Source organism: Cryptomeria japonica, chromosome 8 (genome assembly GCF_030272615.1).
Source record: "Cryptomeria japonica chromosome 8, Sugi_1.0, whole genome shotgun sequence".
Taxonomy (NCBI): domain Eukaryota; kingdom Viridiplantae; phylum Streptophyta; class Pinopsida; order Cupressales; family Cupressaceae; genus Cryptomeria; species Cryptomeria japonica.
In genome coordinates this window covers 439251372-439270335 of record NC_081412.1, presented here as the reverse complement: position 1 = coordinate 439270335, position 18964 = coordinate 439251372, and the positions used below count along the sequence as shown (strand labels likewise).

The 18964-nt window shown below is 34.2% G+C and overlaps 1 protein-coding gene across 1 annotated transcript; it reads left to right on the top strand.

Annotated features, from left to right (window-relative positions):
• The first annotated feature begins 4170 nt into the window (after positions 1-4170).
• LOC131053122 (probable leucine-rich repeat receptor-like protein kinase At1g35710) lies at positions 4171-16470 on the top strand. Its single transcript, XM_059210411.1, has 4 exons — positions 4171-4708; positions 4845-5255; positions 5820-5968; positions 16372-16470. Exons 1-4 carry the CDS (start codon positions 4171-4173, stop codon positions 16468-16470), a joined length of 1197 nt encoding a protein of 398 aa, XP_059066394.1.
• The last annotated feature ends 2494 nt before the right edge of the window (positions 16471-18964 follow it).

The window sequence follows — 18964 nt, the reverse complement described above, 5'->3', positions numbered from 1 at the left end:
GGTAAGATGGTAAGGCTTTTTCTATGTGGTTTGGTCCTTACCTTATTTGTATCTTTATTACCCTTAATTCTATTATAGCTTTAATTCAATGAAGGTATGAGGAAGTAGATCTTCATTCTCATACAATAATTCAATGAATAATGCGACAATTATTTCTTTGCAGTAATCTCCTATCTTCACCAATTGGATTATCTTCAAAGGCTATGTTTTCTTCTCTTTGCTTTAGAGGTTGATTACAATAGTGAAATTTGGAATCCTTTTCCAATTGTAATTTTGTTTCCCCTTCTACCATTTTTTTTTAATTTTTGGGTCTAGATTTCCATCCTTTTTGTGTTGTATAACATTTACTTTCCACCAAATGTGACTATTTCTCTAATCTTTCAATTAATTTATAGATTCTTTGTTTTCGGGGTGGTGGATTTTCCAGTTGTGGTGTATTGGTTTTCTTAAAAAATGGTCTAAAAATAATCTCTTTGATTTTGGTTGATGTGGTACATATTCATTCATCTTCATCCAAAAATGGTCTGGTTGATGTGAGGCAGTTACACTTAGATTAGAAGGAATGCTGCCACTAAGAAGGATGGCAAGAATGGATAATATCATCAGAAGAGTTGAAGAGATGATGGACATGATGAGAGCCATGAAGAATCACATGGATGTCATTGAGGAAGATTGGAAGAAGGTGTAGCATCGTAAATTGTCATCTATCCAATTTACACCTCATGCTTGTGCTCCCACTTTAGCATGTTCTATCCTTATCCCCCCTCTAGATATGATTTGACCCTACTCTCTATCTTTGAGGCCATGAACACCCACTGGTGGGTCCCATAGTGAGGTACCCTTCCCCCTAACACCTTGTCTTGGTCCTGTTTGTAGAGGGACTGGGTGTGGAATGCCTTGGTCTAGACCATGGTGCTCTAAAACGCCATGGTCCCTCTCAATGGGGCCCAAATTTGAATTGGAGCAAGTGTTGTATTTCCCTGCTAGAAATTGATCCTCGTGGCTACACATGACCATTGGAAGTTAGCCTAATCCGTAAATTACCTAGAGAACCTTATATAAAGACATCCCATCAATTCATTTAGACCTAGAAGAATAACATCAATTAGAGAATTCATGCATCTATGAAGCATTCATCATCAAGCATTTTCAGAGATCTTCAAGGCCGCATATTCATCCTCCAAGCATTATGGAGCAAAATTACATCAATCTTGTGCAAGAATGTGTGTGATTAGGGTTTTCATGGTCATGTATTTGTCATGTCATTAGGGTTTTCATGGTCATGGTCATGTCATTACATACAACATTTGTGATTACATTCAAAGAGCATTGCATCATCATCAACAATTGCAGATCTGAGGTATACCTATTCAACATTTATTTTAGTATTTGCATTATTTCATTAAAGATTAATTCCTAAACCGGGGTTTGAATTTGGAAAACCCCTATCCCCAACATCTTTCCCTTTCTTTCTATGTGCAAGAAATAGGTGCAAAGTTGTTCTCAGGAGGATCGACAGAGTTCATAGAGACAAACAGGTTGAACTTTTAACAATAGAAAATTTGGAGGACCAAGGTGAATTGATACTACTTGGTCTCAAAAAATCAGGTCAAACTTCTAAGAACATATTCCAGACATCTTATTTTGTCCAAATCCAAGTTAGTGGCTCTGTGGGACATCTACAGAGCTTACCATTTTATCAAAATACTTCCATTATCAGCTATTTTACCCAAATTTTAGTCAATCCAATTCAACCATTGGGAAAGAGGAAGTAAAACCCCAACCCAGGTGAATCTAATCAAAATTCTTAGCCCTTCCCCAACAGGATTGAGGCTAGATCTATTAGGTTCATCCCTCTTTACCATTGTAATGATCAATTTTGGATTGCTTGTGGTTCTATCATTGAAACCCTAATTTCCAAATTTTGCACCATTACATTTTGGTGAACCCAACTTCTTACACCATTATTTTTTATTTGTGTTCTTACATGTTATTTATAGGCATTTTAATTTTCAATTTTGCACTCATAGCTTATAATTTAAATAAAAAATACAAAAAATTAGAGGTTAAAATCATAAAAACCCTATTATTTTGGTTAAATTGCTTTGTGGGTTGCATAAATCTTAACTTGTGTTTTCAGATTTGATCTTAGGCAGTCATAATGTCACTTAATAGATCTAATTTGTTTGATATTTCACATATGATTACATTATTTTTTACTTGTATTTATCAAAATCATGTGTGGGATAATGGTTTCTTTAACTTTACATTGCTTTTTTTGATTCATAACACTTTGGCATATTGCATTTTTAGAATTTAAAAAATGTTTCTTGTTAATCAATTAAATCTCAAAGCTTTTATCCCCCTTATTCTCCCAAAGATTATCTTAACCATCAAAACATTTATAGAGAAGATGATGTTATGCATTTCATTCATGATTTATCTCCCCACATAACATTAAGTAAAGATGAGGCCTTAGATGATAATGATATTTCTCCCAACCTATCAAAGAGGATATGAATGATGATAGAAAGGAGAACCCCTTGCAAAGGATATTCCTTCTCCATCTACGTCTCCCTTTGATCCTTCTAGGTGTCCTTACACTACAAATTTTAAAGAAATTCATTATAATGTTCCTTCTTCTCAATTAAAACATTCTTATAGGAGTGTATGTAACTTAATATGAAAACAAGGTTATAGAGGACAAGGACTTGGAAAATATGAACAAGGAATCAAAGTCCCTATAAACCCTCCTACATAAGCTAGTACAAATTGTCTAGGACACCCTCATCATTCACCTATGGATAATCTCCTTAGGGTACAAAATTTTAAGGAGTAATTTGCAAGACAAAAAATCTATTGTCCATCTAAAGGCGCTTCTTCCTCAAATACTCCTTTTTGCTCACATAATCAAACTAATGATCATGCTACCAATGATTGTCCAAATTTTCAAAATGGAATGCAAGGACTCATTGATAATGAAATAGCAAAACATAATACAAAACAATCCATCCTCTTCTAACAACCCTTGTCCTACATCTCAAGAGACAAGGACCTATTTCTATTGATGACTGAAAGAAATTAGGTACTAGAATCTTTTGGAGATTGAAGTATGATAAGAATGTTATCTTTCGTTTCATTAGACTAATTACAATTATAAGCATATAGAAGGTGATGAAAATTGTAATTTTTCTTGTAGTTATTCTCATTCTCTTGAAAATTATAAATCATTTAAAACATTTGCTCAAGATCAATATGATCGAGCTTGCATAGCTCTCTTACAACTGATCTTGCACTTTTTCTTGGTGAAGAGGTAGTGCCTTAGCACTCCATTCACCCTATCATGTTGCTCCTTGCCCTATGACACTAGTAGTTAACTTTATTGGGGGATATTTGTCATGAGTGGTGATGCTATTTTGATTAAAAAACATCTTGGGGTAGCAACATACCTCTCCCTTATTTACTCGCTTTGGGGGAAAGGACAATACATATCCAATTTTCTCTTTCTCTTTGAAGATTACCTCCTCTTTAGAGTTGCATTTTTCATATCTTGATGCCTTTTCTTGCATTGAATATTCCTCATGTGAGTAAATGTGTGCTCCTTTTTTAAGACCTTTCTTTGCTTGAAATAATGCATTTTCTTATATATAATCTCTCTTTAGAGGTTGTGTAATCCTTCAATTCTCATTTTCCCTACACTTGGGGAGCATTGATCTTTCTTATCCTTTCTAAGGATCCACTTTTTCCTTTGCTAAGTGGTGTTTGCTTACGATACAATATCATTCCTTATGTGAAATTGTTTGCTCAAGGATTCTATCTTATGCAAGAGGTGTGTATCCATGACTATAACCTCTTCTTCACTTGGCAATGTATGTCTATTATAAACAAACCTCTTCTTCACTTGGCAATGTATGTCTATTATAAACAAACCCTTCACTTTGGGTGAAAAGAGTGCCATCCTTCATCAAGAATCTCTTTCACTTAACAATAGGGGGAAGGTATGCATTCTTGTTCTCCTTCTTCTCTTCTGACCAATGATGTTATTTTTATTGAAGAAAATCATTAAAATTCATGCCCCGTTCAAAATTGAGCAATCTTGAGCTCAGTGGTAATGTTGACTTGAAAGGAAACCTTTCTTTCTTTGTAAACCACTCTTCTTCCCTTGTTTCGATGTCTCTCGCCTATTGCAATATAGGAGGAGTGATTTCCCCCGATATTGCAAACTTTTCAAAGCTTCAGACCTTGAGTCTCCTCGGGAACAATCTACATGGAGGCATACCATCCTCCTTTGACAGCCTTTCGTCCCTTGCAACTCTATACCTGTCAGATAACAATTTGGAAGGCAACATACCGTCCTCTTTTCACAACCTTTCGTCCCTTGTAATTCTGGACCTTGGTAACAACCGACTAACTGGTCAGATTCCTCCGTCTTTGTGTCAGCTTCCAGCATTAGTCGAGCTTTGGCTATACCATAATCAGCTGTCAGGAACAATTCCAGATTCAATTTCAAAGCTGGCCAGTTTACAACGATTGCCACTTTCTTCCAACAGATTAACAGGCAACGTTTCCCTACAGCTATTCGACAATCTAACTCGGCTTCAAGAATTGGGTCTTTCCGGAAATCGGCTTCATATTAACATATCTCCAAGCTGGGTTCCTCAATTTTCCAACCTGAAGTTCATTGGATTGGGATTTTGCAATATAAAAGGTGAGATCCTTGCTTTTTTGTCACAACAATATGAATTGGAAGAGGTAGATCTCAGATAACAACATTGTGGGGAATCTTCCTTTGTGGAATCTTCCTGATCTTCAGTGGCTCAATCTTTCAAATAACAAACTGGAAGGTTCTTTACCACGCGAGGTATTTCATGGTTTTTTAGTTGTGGATTTGCATGCAAATAGATTTTATGATACTCTTCCAGATCTTGATTTTGATGGAGATATGTTAGTCCTGTTAGATAACGAGTTTAATGGTTCTATTCCTGCAACAATTGGCACATTATCCTATCTATCATTGTCAGGGAACAATCTCACTGGAGAAATTCCAAGTTCTACATGTACCGATTCAAGTGGATTGATGATTTTGGACTTGTCAAAGAACAAGCTTACAGGTATGATTCCTTCAAATATTGGACGACGTTCCAATTTATTAGTTTTACAATTGGCTCAAAATGTTTTGGAAGGAAAAATCCCAGAGGAGTTGGGGAATCTGCAAACTGTTTACACACTAAATCTTGAAGGCAACAGGTTGGGAGGTATTATTCCATCATCTATTGTAATCTATGTTGAAAAAAAATAAAATAAGAAACGTGTATATATATATACAATTAAATAAAATTAAAAGTATTTTCAAAATTTTCAACGTTTATCATATCAAATAACAAAACTATTTTAAACATATCAAAAACAATTTAATTATTAAATAATTTTATAAATATATATTGATTTTATAAAAAAATATATTTAAAATAATTTAATATTCTTGAAACTCTAAAACTATTTTTAAAATAAATTTATGTAAAAAAAATTAAAATTAAATTTGAATAAAAAACTAATGGTTAACTATAAATGCCCAATTCACAACTCTATTAATCTTTAATTAAATCATTAAAAAAACTAATAGTTTTAACTACAGCATACTATTGAAAGCTCTAAAAAACTGCAGTAATAATTTAAACTTCAACATGCTATTGACAACTCTCTCAATCTGCAATTAAATCATTAACAAACTAATAGTTTTAACTCCAATATAACTTCCAATAAATTAATGGGTGGATAAGAAAAACTATGAAAACAGCAATTTTTATTTCTGAACGCAGGAACCCCCTGGAAACGGCCGTTCGCAACAGGGAAACGTGTTTCGGCCGTTGAAACACGAAACGACTCTTCCCCGTCGCGTTTCTGGCAACTAAGATTGCAAATTGTAGGTCTCTCCAAGTATTTAAGTTGGGAAATAATAGATTTGAAGGTAAAATTCCAGTTTGGATTGACAAGTTGGATATATTTAGCAATTGTACGCTTAGTTTTTTAATAAGGTCAAAGATATAAATCCACCGCAACTAATGAGGCTGCCGAATCTTCAAATTCTAGATTTATCTAGCAACCTTTTATCAGGAAATATTCCTAAGAATCTAAGCAAGTTATGTGCCATGGTGAATGAATCACAAAGTTTTGATGTACAATTTACCTTGCCTTATTCATTGGTCATTGGTTATTTTTTATTTTGTATGATTTTGGTTGGATGAAAAATATGTTATTTCACATATTATATATTAAATTTAATTGTTTAAAATTATTTTTCTTTTTACTTGCAAATTAAATATGGTAATGTATAAGGATTTTGATACATTAAAATATTTACTAGAACTTACATCTATAAAAGATTCAAGGAATACATTCATAGAAAATTAAAGAAAATTTAAATATATTTTAATATTATATAATTAGCCATATAATAATTTAAATTTATACACATTTTTATCTAGACTACTTCTTAATAAGAATTATAGATGAAAGCTTAAATAAGTTTTATTGATATTATATCGTGCTTGTTAGTTGTTTTCTCCTTTGGTAGTATAGAACTGCAGACAATACTCCCATCTACATCAATATCTGATGTAGATGGGATTTGGGGAAAACCAAACTCTACAGCTGGACACTCAATTCTCATAACAATTCATACAAACACTAGCACCCAATTCCGAATATTGAAGTCAAATCTACATACAATATTTGATGAATGGAAATTGATGACTATATTATCATAGAGACTTCACTTTGCTCTCATCTCAAGGCCAAATCATACACTCCCCTTCTTAATTCTACTATGCCTCTGTTCTATTTGAAATATGTTCTTTTCACTTCTTTATAGAGACAATTCAGATCCAAATAAACTGATACTGCACAAAACATTAATACTACAACTTAGCTCAGCGCCACCTCAATCTTTTGTTTTGTAATCTTTTCTTTTAAATCTGCAAACTAATTTCACTTCTTAGTGCGTACTCATACACACTCCTTGCAGTCTTTTCTTTGTTCTTGTGCTAACTTTTATGTGCTAGGTTTAGCTTCTAACCGTGTCTTTTCATCCTCTACACTATCTCTTTATTTTCACATCTTACAATGGCATTTCAGCTTCAATAGGAGGATGCTCCTGCATCAACATCAATCAAAACGGAACACCAATTTTTAGTACACATCATACATCCAAATTCCCAGTTCTTAAAGCCCACATTCTACAAAAGCCCAACTCGATATCGATCATAGCCAACATACCCAATTATTTGAATCTATCATAAATTCTATTAATCCTAATTGGTTTTAACAAGTCTTTTATGTACTAATATCATTGTGGTCTACTGCTCCTGAACATGAGATATAATGCTTTGATATCAATACACATATACAAAAATCATTCCTTATGTAAAAATGATTGTATTAAATTTCAGATGTTCCTGGAGTTCTCTATTCTTTATTACTTATGGCTCTTAACCTAGTGGTCAATAAGGGCCAACCTTAAGTAGCACACACCAAGCTCTGACCAGTCAAGTTTTTTCTTGCATTTTTTGTTTTACTGTTATGTTTTGTTTCTCACGATGTGTTTGTCCTGCAATATTATCACATCATATTTCAGTATTTGTACAGCACATGTTCAGTAATACCGAGACATTATACCATCAGTTATATTCAATGTCAAATTCAAATTTCATTCCCACCCAGTCTATTAAGAGTGTGCCTAAAACTATTTTCAATTTGTAGACTGGATTTGTTTACAAGCAGATTGGATCTCCGCATTCACACGGAAAGGAAGAGCATGGTAATGGTTGGGAGTGAGAAAAATGACAAGAAGTTTTCTTTTAAATTTTATTAGATATATTTAAGTTACGTACTTTAGAGATATTACAAATTTAAATAATACTTATTAATTATTTAAAATTTAAATATACCAATAATTTCATTTTATTTTATATGGAAAATGTAAACTCTATTTTATTTAAATTGGTTTTGTTGTTTGTTGTTTATTGTTTTTAAATACTATCAATATCAATTATGTTATATCAAAATTGAAATAATAATTTTATAATATAATTTTTATTTTTTTACTATATTTCTATATATCATAATAAATATTATGTAGTGGTTAACGTTGAAAGTATAGCTTCTAATATTTAGTTAAAAATTTAAGTAAATATTAATTTATGTAATTATGCTATTATGATAGAGAAGTTGCAACATATTTGAAACTATGGGTGAAAGAATAAAATATTTTCATATTTAAACATAATAACGGGCTTGATTGTGTTAAAATGAGAAAATTTGAAAAGGTTATTTTTGTTTTGCAATAAAAGACTTATATATTATTATTATTAGCAGCATACTTTGACATCACCTTTTGAGATGTTAATTCTTCAATTTCTTGTTATCACTCTCCAAGTCATGTGCTGAAACTCTTTGACTATTGTGTTATCATGACATACTATCTAAAGTAAATTTATGGTCAACAATGGAATGATAATAGTAACATCTACTTTAGAATGTACAAGTTATATCTAATATAGTGTTAATAAAAATTAAAAGGTAGTTTCAAATACATAATTCAATAAAATTATATTATTTTTTTTTCAATTGAAATTGAAAAATCTTTGTTCTTATTATTGCAAGCAGTGTTATCATGACATGCTATCTAAAGTAAATTTATGGTCCACAATGGAATGATAATAGTAACATCTACTTTAGAATGTACAAGTTGTATCTAATATAGTGTTAATAAAAATCACAAGGTAGTTTCAGATATATAATTCAATAAAATTATATTAATATTTTTTTTTCAATTGAAATTGAAAAATCTTTGTTCTTATTATTGCAAGCAATGTTATCATGACATGCTTTCTAAAGTAAATTTATGGTCCACAATGGAATGATAATAGTAACATCTACTTTAGAATGTACAAGTTGTATCTAATATAGTGTTAATAAAAATCACAAGGTAGTTTCAGATATATAATTCAATAAAATTATATTAATATTTTTTTTCAAAAAAATATTTGTCCTTATTATTACAAGCACACAATATTGGTTATGCTCATTGATTATTCAATTTTCTCTTCTAGAATCTACAATTTTGTTTGGATTGTGAAATTTTTATTATTTTTTAATATGAAAGGCTTACTAGATACTTGTGGTTTCATTATTTTATTTGTTGGACTCTTTCATATTCTATGATCATATATGCCTTGATTGAGTTTTGAAGTTCTTATATTTTATATATATTGGCCTCATGTTGAAAAGTCATTATTCATATATATATTATAGTCAAATTTTAAAATTATAGACATATACAAATAAAAAACTAAATTCAAAAAAAATAAAAAAAAAATGGTTAAATGCTAGATTTGATATATAGAAAATTTTTTCCAATGCACAATTTATCAATAATTACATTAATACCATTTGACATTTAATTGTAGTTGTAAATATTAAGAAATAATGTTTTAAAAAGTTTGAAGTTTTAAAGTTTATATCAACCTAATGTTTTAACATGGCTTACATCATGCCATATGAATTTGAACCATGAACTCTCATTATTATTAAATTTCCAAAATTTTACTATTTACCCATCCTTCTTAACTCATATCCTTAACCTTTTAACAATTGCTGAAATCATTGTTCCTTATCATTACTAAATGAAAATGTGCCTTTAAGTGTATGGATGCTAGAATTTCACTAAATATGTTTAATTCCTCCCTCTATCACTTGTCAACACAAACCACACCTATATATCTTTAGAGGAGTGCTCTGGAAACATGAAATTTCCTTGACAGGTTTATGATGAGACAACTAACCAATATGTATGCCTCTATGGATTTTTGCTACTAAATAGAAATAACATAATAAGTAGTTTGACCAAGATGAGGATTATTCTAATTATCTTCAAGAAGAAAAAAAAATCAAAACTTTGGGTAGCAACTATAAAGTCTAAGTTAAGACTTGTAAATAAGAAAGAAAGTGAAATTATTATGACCATGGTATTATAGAAATTTTTTAATGGAAAATTATGTGTAACAACAATTAAAATGACTATAGCAATTATGTAAAAGGTTTGGGCCTATCCCGATTTAATCAATCAAAACAATTAAAATTACTATGATGCTCCTGGGAAAGACTATGAATATTGATGCAATCAAGAGGTCTGATCATTGAATGACTATATGTTATTATAAGTATTGCCAAGATATTCTAATATGACAAGAAGATGGAAAATGCTAGGGATTGGCTCAACAAATTTGATACTCTTACATGTCCATGAGCCATGCACATTAACATACAACACATTTCATCCCTTAGTTGAAACTCTCATATTCGTTGAAACACAACTTGTGTTCTATATTCAATTATGGACCAACACTTGGAGAAGTATTTGATGGAAGGACTTAACATAAAATGCAAAATTGCAATCTTATAGATAATATATCAAATGGAGGATGGCTTTTTTGACTACTCAATCCCCATATTTTCGTCATTACTAGGAATGAAGGTTAGGGTTTTCTCAACCTAAAATTTGAACGTTCAATAAATCTCTATGGAGATTATTATGTACTAAACCTACATAACAACATTGAGATAGGTGAGTTCACTGTGCAACTTAGAAAGGAACTTTCTTTTGCCTTAGAAATCCTCTTCATTTATCTTTTATAGATAAACCATAAAATATAATTAGTAAAAATAAAGCAAAAAGATATTAAGCTCAATAGTTAAAGTGTGCACATAACTAGAAAGAATTTCAAACCAAGTGATTCCAACTTTGCAATCCCTCCTTAGCTCATTTCTAAGAAATAGAGACCAAAGACAAATCAAATTGATATTCAAAAAATAAATGTTCAAAAGTATCCACTTGATCACACAAAGAGTAATTTTTAAACAAAATACCAATGGAATGTAATTTTGCATTGATAGCTAGCTTTTTCATTAAGAGCAACCACCTAAAAGAAGCTTTCTTGGCCTCACCAAACTTAGACCCAATGTGAGATAATATTGTAGTATAGTAGATTGTCTTGCACTTTTGAGTCCAAATTTTAGGCACAAGTTCCTCTCCATTTCCTCATTCCAGATCAATACTTATGTCTGCATATCAGATTTGAGACTACTTTTATATATTGATTCTTGTCAATTTCACATCTTTAGCCCTAGATCTTGCATTCAATTTACATATTTTTGTAGCTTATTTTTTACTCAAACAAAGAGCCAAATATAGAAGTTAATCAACATTTAACCCCTCTTCAAACATTTGGGATTGATTAGTTAATATTTTGGTGGTGATTTTTAATTAGTTATGGAAAATGGCAGTACATTTTCTTTATGAAGACATAATTTTATATGGACAAAATGGAGACATTGTGCTTTTGAATGTGAATCTAAGAATGGGAAACTATTTGAAGCTTTGTATTCATGCATGTTCCTTTAGATTAGCATTTACTTTGAGATTTGCAATTTGATTTGTGGATTCATGCTTATTATATTATGAATGTATGTGTTTTCAAAACTTTAAGTCTTGGCACATTTACATCATCTAGGAAGAACTTCTACTAAGTTACCATGACTGTTTCTCATGTTTGGCTAATGGACGAACTTTGAGTCATCTGTTCTGAGCTATTTTCGATCCTATTAATCCTTTTTGCTTTGCTATTTCATTGAATCGTTCACTACCTCTTGCATTCTAGGTTTTAGATGGGATTAGAATAGAACTTCTAAACCCTCATCCTTTTGCATTTAAAAAAAAATCTTTGTTAGAATAAATCAAGAGCTAAATTTGCAAATCATTCGAAATCATTGGCAAGCCTACTCGAATTCATGATCTTGAATCATTGAGAACAATTGTGTAAGTCCCCAAGTGAAAACAACAATTCACATCAAACCATTGAGTTACCCACATGTCAAAAACTGACAGTAGAAACCTTGGAATCATCTTAGTTGATCAAATATTTAGCATCTAAGGTGATTTTGTTCAAGAGGGGGTAAAATACTTTGGTATGTTTTTGATAAATAAAGTAGCGATAAAACGAGCACTGACCCTTTACAAAGCTAAACGACTAACTGAATTAAATGGACCAAGCAAGGGTGTAAACCCCAAACAAACAAAGCTAGACAGGGCAAACAAACCCACCTGTCAAACCATCAACAAAACAAACCCAACTCAAGAGTGGGGAGAATCCACACCTTGACGAAGGGGGGGCTGGGGAAGGTGGGTAGATTTTCCTTCCCGCTTGCGATAAACAACTGTCCAGGCAACACTATCATTAGGAATATTCAAAGACAAATCAGGTGGGGGAGACTCCGTAGAGACACTACCAGATACTTTGGTATGTTATTTTGTGTTTGAAGTGCCTAAAAAACACATCAATAGGGTCCAAATCCTAAATCTTTTGAAGGTTCAAATTGCTTCTCTCCAAAGTCATTTCCCAAGCTACAAGGCAATAGTCCAAACAAACAAAAAATTGCAATCGCAAGCTAGGATGGTTGCTTCCCATTCAACTTTAAATGATGTCACTGTGACCAAGGCCCCGAGGGAGGAGGTGGTTATGACAAATGTTGATGGAGGACAAAGGGAGGATGGTGCAGAATTGTAGATAATGGAAACTTTTTGCCTATTATTTATGCTTCTGATGCCTAGAATCATGGATAATGGAAATGAAATCATAGATAATGGAGCATATGGTTCTCAAATCACACTGTAATCAAGGGCTGATAGTATGCTCAGTTTAGGTGTCTTTTATGCATGTTACACCATTATGTGTTATGTGATAACAAGAGTTTACTATACTTTTTGTATTTTCTTCTATGTTGTGGGTTGTGTTGTGACCTAATCACACATTACCCCATTCCAAATGGGGACCCCCTACTTTTTAGGTCCTCTTGGTCTTTTGGTTGTGTTTCTTTGGGTCTTTTCACGATCCCTTTGGTCTCCACAAGTCTGCAAATGTTTTGATAAGTATTTCGATCAAGTCTGCAAGTGTTTTGAGCAAATTTGACTAAGCTTGGAACCTGTTTTGTCTATTTTAGGGTTTTGCCCTTCAGACTTAGATTTGAGGTCATTTCCTTAGGGTTTTGGAAAATCTGAATGTTGCCATGGAGTCAGGACCCTTCAAGGAAGCTACCAGTGAAAAGTGAGAGAATCAAGGCAGCAGACAGGACACTGTTGTCAAAGCATTCCTAAAAATCCAAATCTAAATCTGGAAAGTTGAAAAAGCAGGCAGTTGATCAAAAAATGGCTAAGTTTGGAATTCTTCCTTAAAGTGGAAAAAGCAAGAAAAATCCTTTTAAGGCAAGAAAAATCCAACTCAATCCAAAAATGGCATCCAAATCCAGGTGATGAACAAAAAATGCGTAAGGCAAGAAAAATTTATAAGTTCGTCAAAATTCCTTCATCCTGATCAAAATGCACTTCAAATGAGGATATGGCACCAAATGGAGGTCATGGAGTAAAGATCAAAATGTCTAAAATTCCTCCTCCATAGAGAAATTCCTCACAAATCAAGAGGGGAGCTCTAAAACAATACCAAGGAGGAAGTTCCTAAGTTCCTTGAATTCCTTCCTTATCCCATAAATGGCACTCTAGAAGGGACTTGGGCTCTGAAACGAGGTAGTGGAGGAATTTTCTTCCATACCAAATATTCCTCCTACATAGCAAAAATGTGCCCAAACTTGGAGATGGACACCAAAATGGCCTCAAGGAGGAATTTCCTGAGACAAAAATCCTTCTCCATATGAAAAATCTGCCCAAGCAAAGAAGAGGATGCCAAACAGGGGTAGAGGAGGAATTTTTCTCCAAAGCACAAATTCCTGCATCAAGGTGAAATTTTGCCCAAGACAGGAGATGGGCACCCAAATGAGGTCAAGCAGGAAAAAGTCCAAGCGTCCAAAATTCCTCCTCTAGCTAGGATTTGTGCCCAAGGTTGACTTGGAGCACTAGAAAGGGTTTATGAAGGAAAATTCCTTCATGCCAAATATTCCTCCATCATGAAGAAATGGTGCTCAAGGAGAAGAATGGAAGCTAGACGAGGGTGAAGGAGGAATTTTCAAGTTCTTTCAAAAATCCTTTACCATAGCAAATTGGTGCCCAAGCAGGAGGAATTTCCAAACATGAAAAAAAATTCCTTCCCTTCACGAAAAACGTAAAATTCGCCTAAGGCGTAGGAAAAATACTTCCTTTAAAAAAATAAAAATTTCAAATTTTAAGAAACTTCTTTTCCAGTTCAAAACGTGCCTAAGGTTTTTAGCAGGACGTGGAATTCAAAAGCAAGAGGGAAAAATTTAAGAAATTCAAAATTCAAGAAAATTTCTCTCGAAGGAGAAAATTACGCCCAAGATGAAGAAATTCCAAGGCACCAGGAAAAATTGATTAAGAGAATTCTCTCAAAATCCAGAACTCCAGACAAGATAAAATTCCTCAAAAGTTGGAAAAGTGATTGATTGATTGAAAAATCTCCTTCAGAACAAGATGTGCACAAGAACATGGAAAAAATTCCTTTAGGATAAAAAATCTCTCTACAAGAATTTCCTCCCTCCTAAAATCCAGACAAACAAGATTCCTGCAAAAGTGGATAAATTTGTTAAAATTCTCCTACGGAAAATCTTTCGAAATATCTTTATGCATCCAAAATGGAAAGATTTTCATAATTAATGAGTTGGCAACATGCAAAAGGGAATATTCCACATTTATGACACACAACTCAAGGATTTTTGGAAATTTCCATTTTTGAACTCAATGTTGATGGTGGGGTCCGTTTGCATGGCGAGTTGTGAAGATAAACATGACACATTTTAAATGCAACTGCCAATTTTAACCTTTCGCCAACTTAACAACTTAGTGGAAGAATTCTATTTAAACAAAGAATTGGAATTCATTTCTCACAACGGTTATTGGAGAAATTTGAAGTCAGAAAGAAGTGGAGAAAATTTTGAAGCAGAGTTTGTTATTTTTTCAGAAGTTCTTGTTCTTGAAGGAGTGGTAGAATCCAAAAAGGCTGCGAACAATTCTCGACAAGCACAGATAAAAAATGAGCAAAGAGATTCCTTCCAAAATCAAAGATTATTTCAAAGTGCAGCGACACATATTTAGGAACATTCTAGCTGGGAGAATTCTGCAAGAGAGTTTTTGGAACAACCTAACGTGCTCCATCAACCATTGCCACCAAGATTGTCAAGAGTGGGATCGTTGTAGCTGTCGACTTCCCTCCAACCATCCAATGCCCAGAGCTGATTATGGAATGCATAAAGCATTATAATGCCGAGAGGAGCAATTTTGGCACCGGATGGCAAGCTCCTGGCCAACCTGATAGCCGAAGCAAGTGGATAAACATTCGGAATTCCGACATACTAGTCCATGACTTACAAAACCAAGGAAAGAGCAACAATGATATATGATGCCGACATTGAGAGATGTGCTGGAATAATTAAGAAAGTCTGGATGCAGAAAGCAAAGACACACATTTTCAAGATGCCCAAGTAGATCACCAACATGGACTTCAAGCAGGAGTATGTTGACCTTGTGTTGATGCTGAGCCAAATCATGGGATGCCAACAGGCCTTCTTATTTGAACCTTGGATGTTTTTCTTCATCAGTGAAGTAATGGAAGACGACAAAATAGTAGATTGGGCAAGGTTGATCAGCCACAACTTGCATGAATAGTTGAAGAATTTGAAACAATCTACTCGTTGGCAAGAATGGGCAAATTCAATGGCTTGCCAAGAAAGGGACCCATGGGATGTGGACTAGGACAATTGAAAGTTCATGAGTGTTATTCGTAGTTGCACTTATACAACACTACTTTCAAGTTGGTAAGCGACACCTTCACAATGCATTTGACCAGATTGTTACAAGGTGGACTGCACATGAGGTTGTTGCAGGAGGCTAGAAAGGTGATAAAGAAGTATGGGGCCTAGTTTATCTGATTTCCAAAATTCACTTACATTCGGGTCCAAGGGTTCTCAGATCAACCATATAGGTTGCCAAGATATCCAATGGTCAAGATGGTGCTAATGGAGCTTACCAAGTTGTTGACCACCTACGACAAAATCCAAAAGAAGTTGTTAATTGAATTTCCAATTATCGTAGGAGATTACGTAGAAACGTGTCCGACATTGACATCGACTGAAAAGTCAGTAGATGAACTATTATTCTATCACTTGACATTCCATACGGTGAGGTCACTCTTTGACCCATACAACAAGATCAGGAAGGTTGTTGGAGTGAAGCACAAGCACAAAATCCAGCTAGAAGATTATTGGGCCAATGCCAAGGATGACTTTGAAGTCAAGAAAAGGATGTTTCCCAGATTGTCCCCTAACATGATAAAACTTTGTGTAGTAATTCAGGTGCTGGATCAAGTTAAGGAAGATGAAAATATAGTTCAACCAGAGTATGAAACCCTGAAGGATAGATCTATTCAAGCCCCATATTGGTTAGAGCCATAGGTTGATGACTTGAATGTTTTAAGTAAACCAATCCTAAAATTTACTAGGCATTGGGTTGAACGGTACACCACAAAGTTAAAGGCAAATAATGCTTGCCTGACTTACTAGTTGATGGGAGACCTGGACTCCCATAGCGAAGCAACAGAAGGGTCATCAGGAGCCCAAGCTGGGGAAGGAGTTCCACATGAAGGAATGAAACAAAGGAAAGAGAAAAATGTTTCTAGGAAGTCACAAATGAAGAAGAGAAAAGAAGTCCAACTGGAAGAGCCACAACAAAAAAGGCCAATGATAGAGGAAGCACAATCATCGGCTAGTTCTTCTAGTGTGCATGAGGTCAAAATGTTCACACAAGAAGTTGCAAGAGGTCAGCCGCAAGAAAATGATCTCGGCACTGCACAAACACAAGATGTTCTTAGCATTAGCACTTCCCATAGACCTGTTCTGCAGGAAAATCAAAGGCAAGAAATTCCTCCAGATACAGAACAACAGGATAAGGATTGTTTCATGGAAATGAATCATGGAAATGAAGGCACTTTGGAAGAGGTTTCACAAGAACAAGCACAACTAGAAGATCAGGCCAATCTGCAAAGGATGAGAAAGGAGTCAGATGAAGAAATGGATCATGCACATGAATTAGAGGAACTTCTAAGCAAAATAGATAAGCCAGTAGGGAAGAAGGCAACTAGGAAGTTTTCCAAGATCACAAGGGACGAATCAAGATCCAGGACATTGCACTTAGTTGTACCTAGGGTGGGTAAGGATAGGAGTGAAATCACGCCCGATGAATATGAAATCAAAGAGGTCAACTTAGGGTGTGCTTCCACGACACAGGTGGTGGAAGACTTTGACGAATCTTCCTTAATATTGAAAGAGCAAATGAAAAGAATGAAGGAGAAGAATAAGAGGTTGAAGAGGGAGAACAATGCCTTGAGCGAATATCTACAATAGTTGAAGCATCCACTCAGAGAGGAAGATTCATTCTTTGTTCTTCCCTCTTCTCTTCCCAAAGAATCCATTGATGGCATTGAAGAAATAAGGAGAAGAGCTCAGTGCTCTAAGGAATGGGTGGAGGATGTCTTCACTTCAACTAGAAAATTTATTGAAGACTTGGATCACTTCCACTGGAGAATTCTTGCTATCCTAAACAGACTTGAGACTGCGCATAGGTCATGGGAAGATGTGCATATTTATCAAGACTTGACAATTCCGCGACCGCGAGAATTAATGGGAATTCCTAAGTAAACTTTGATTGATGGGAAGGTTGCTCAAGAGAATGAAATTTATGACTTCCCACGGTGGTTTTATGATGTCTGCACTAGGAAGAAATCCTTTGAAAAATTCAGAAAAGACTTAGCATCACTGAAGGAATCACTCAAGAAAATTCAGGAAGAAATCCATAATGCAGTCGAAGCATTATTTGCAAGAAAGTTAACTGATGAAGAGCCGACAGTTGACTTCTTGAAGGACAGGTTGCACGAGTTATTTGTGGAATCCTTTTCCAAAGGACATCTGGAAAATGTTTCTTTGTTCTCCAGCACAATGCAAAGGACTCAAGAGATAGCGACAAGTTGGGAGAAGTTTTTCTCCAAGTGTGAAGAGGATATTTCGTTGCTGGAATTCAAAATGGAGAATGTCCCAAGTGTCTCCGTAGGATAATTGGAAGTCGTCATCGCCAGATTCATTGCATTCACCATAAATGAACGAGATAATGGTCATCCAATTTTGGACGAGAATCTTTTGATTGCATGAGGGCATGGTGACACATTCATTATTGGAATATTTGACCAAGTGGTGATTGATTCAATGCATGTCAGTCATCATGTTTAAGGGATAGTGGTGCATTTAATGCACAGTGGGCGATTGTTTGAATGTAATGGATAATTAATGCATAATGGGCACCATTTTGAGCAAGGAGCAATTAATTGATAGTGGGTGTGATGCATCATTAATGTTTATTCCCACTATGTGGCATCATGTATTTGGAATCTATTGGTCAAACTCTAATTAGGGCTTGCATGTTCAATCTTGGCCATTGATTGGTTTGTAATTTAGGCTGACCATTTTCCTCCCGGAGGCCTATAAAGGGGGTCACCCCTTCATTTGTAACGGGGGGAGATTGTATGAATTTTTTGCGATAAGCTATTGAAGTAATAAACAATGATATATTGTTCTCTGATGGTATACACTTGTGTTACTTTGTAGCTTGCATTGTTTCACTTTCCTCACTTAATTTAGATTTATTTCAAGCATTTAGATGAACAAAGTTGATTGCAATGTTTTACGGTGAAGATCGCTTGCTCATACCTTTTGTTAATAGATGATTTCTATTGACAATGCAAGGTTGGACTGAGCTTTTATATGTGTGCGCTTAATCTAAATTGTTAGATGAACATTGTTATCTAATGGTGTTCATCAATGGTTTAAAATCTCTCAAACACAACCTTTGAAAATTGCACCTGCTTTATGTAGTTGTCTACTAGTGGCGAAGTGAAGT

Coding starts and splice junctions, on each gene's coding strand:
- LOC131053122 (XM_059210411.1), top strand. CDS start 4,171: ATGTCTCTCGCCTATTGCAATATAGGAGGAGTGATTTCCCCCGATATT. Junction 5,256..5,819: donor TGAAGGCAACAGGTTGGGAG/GTATTATTCCAT, acceptor TTCTGAACGCAG/GAACCCCCTGGAAACGGCCG. Junction 5,969..16,371: donor GGGAAATAATAGATTTGAAG/GTAAAATTCCAG, acceptor GTAGTAATTCAG/GTGCTGGATCAAGTTAAGGA.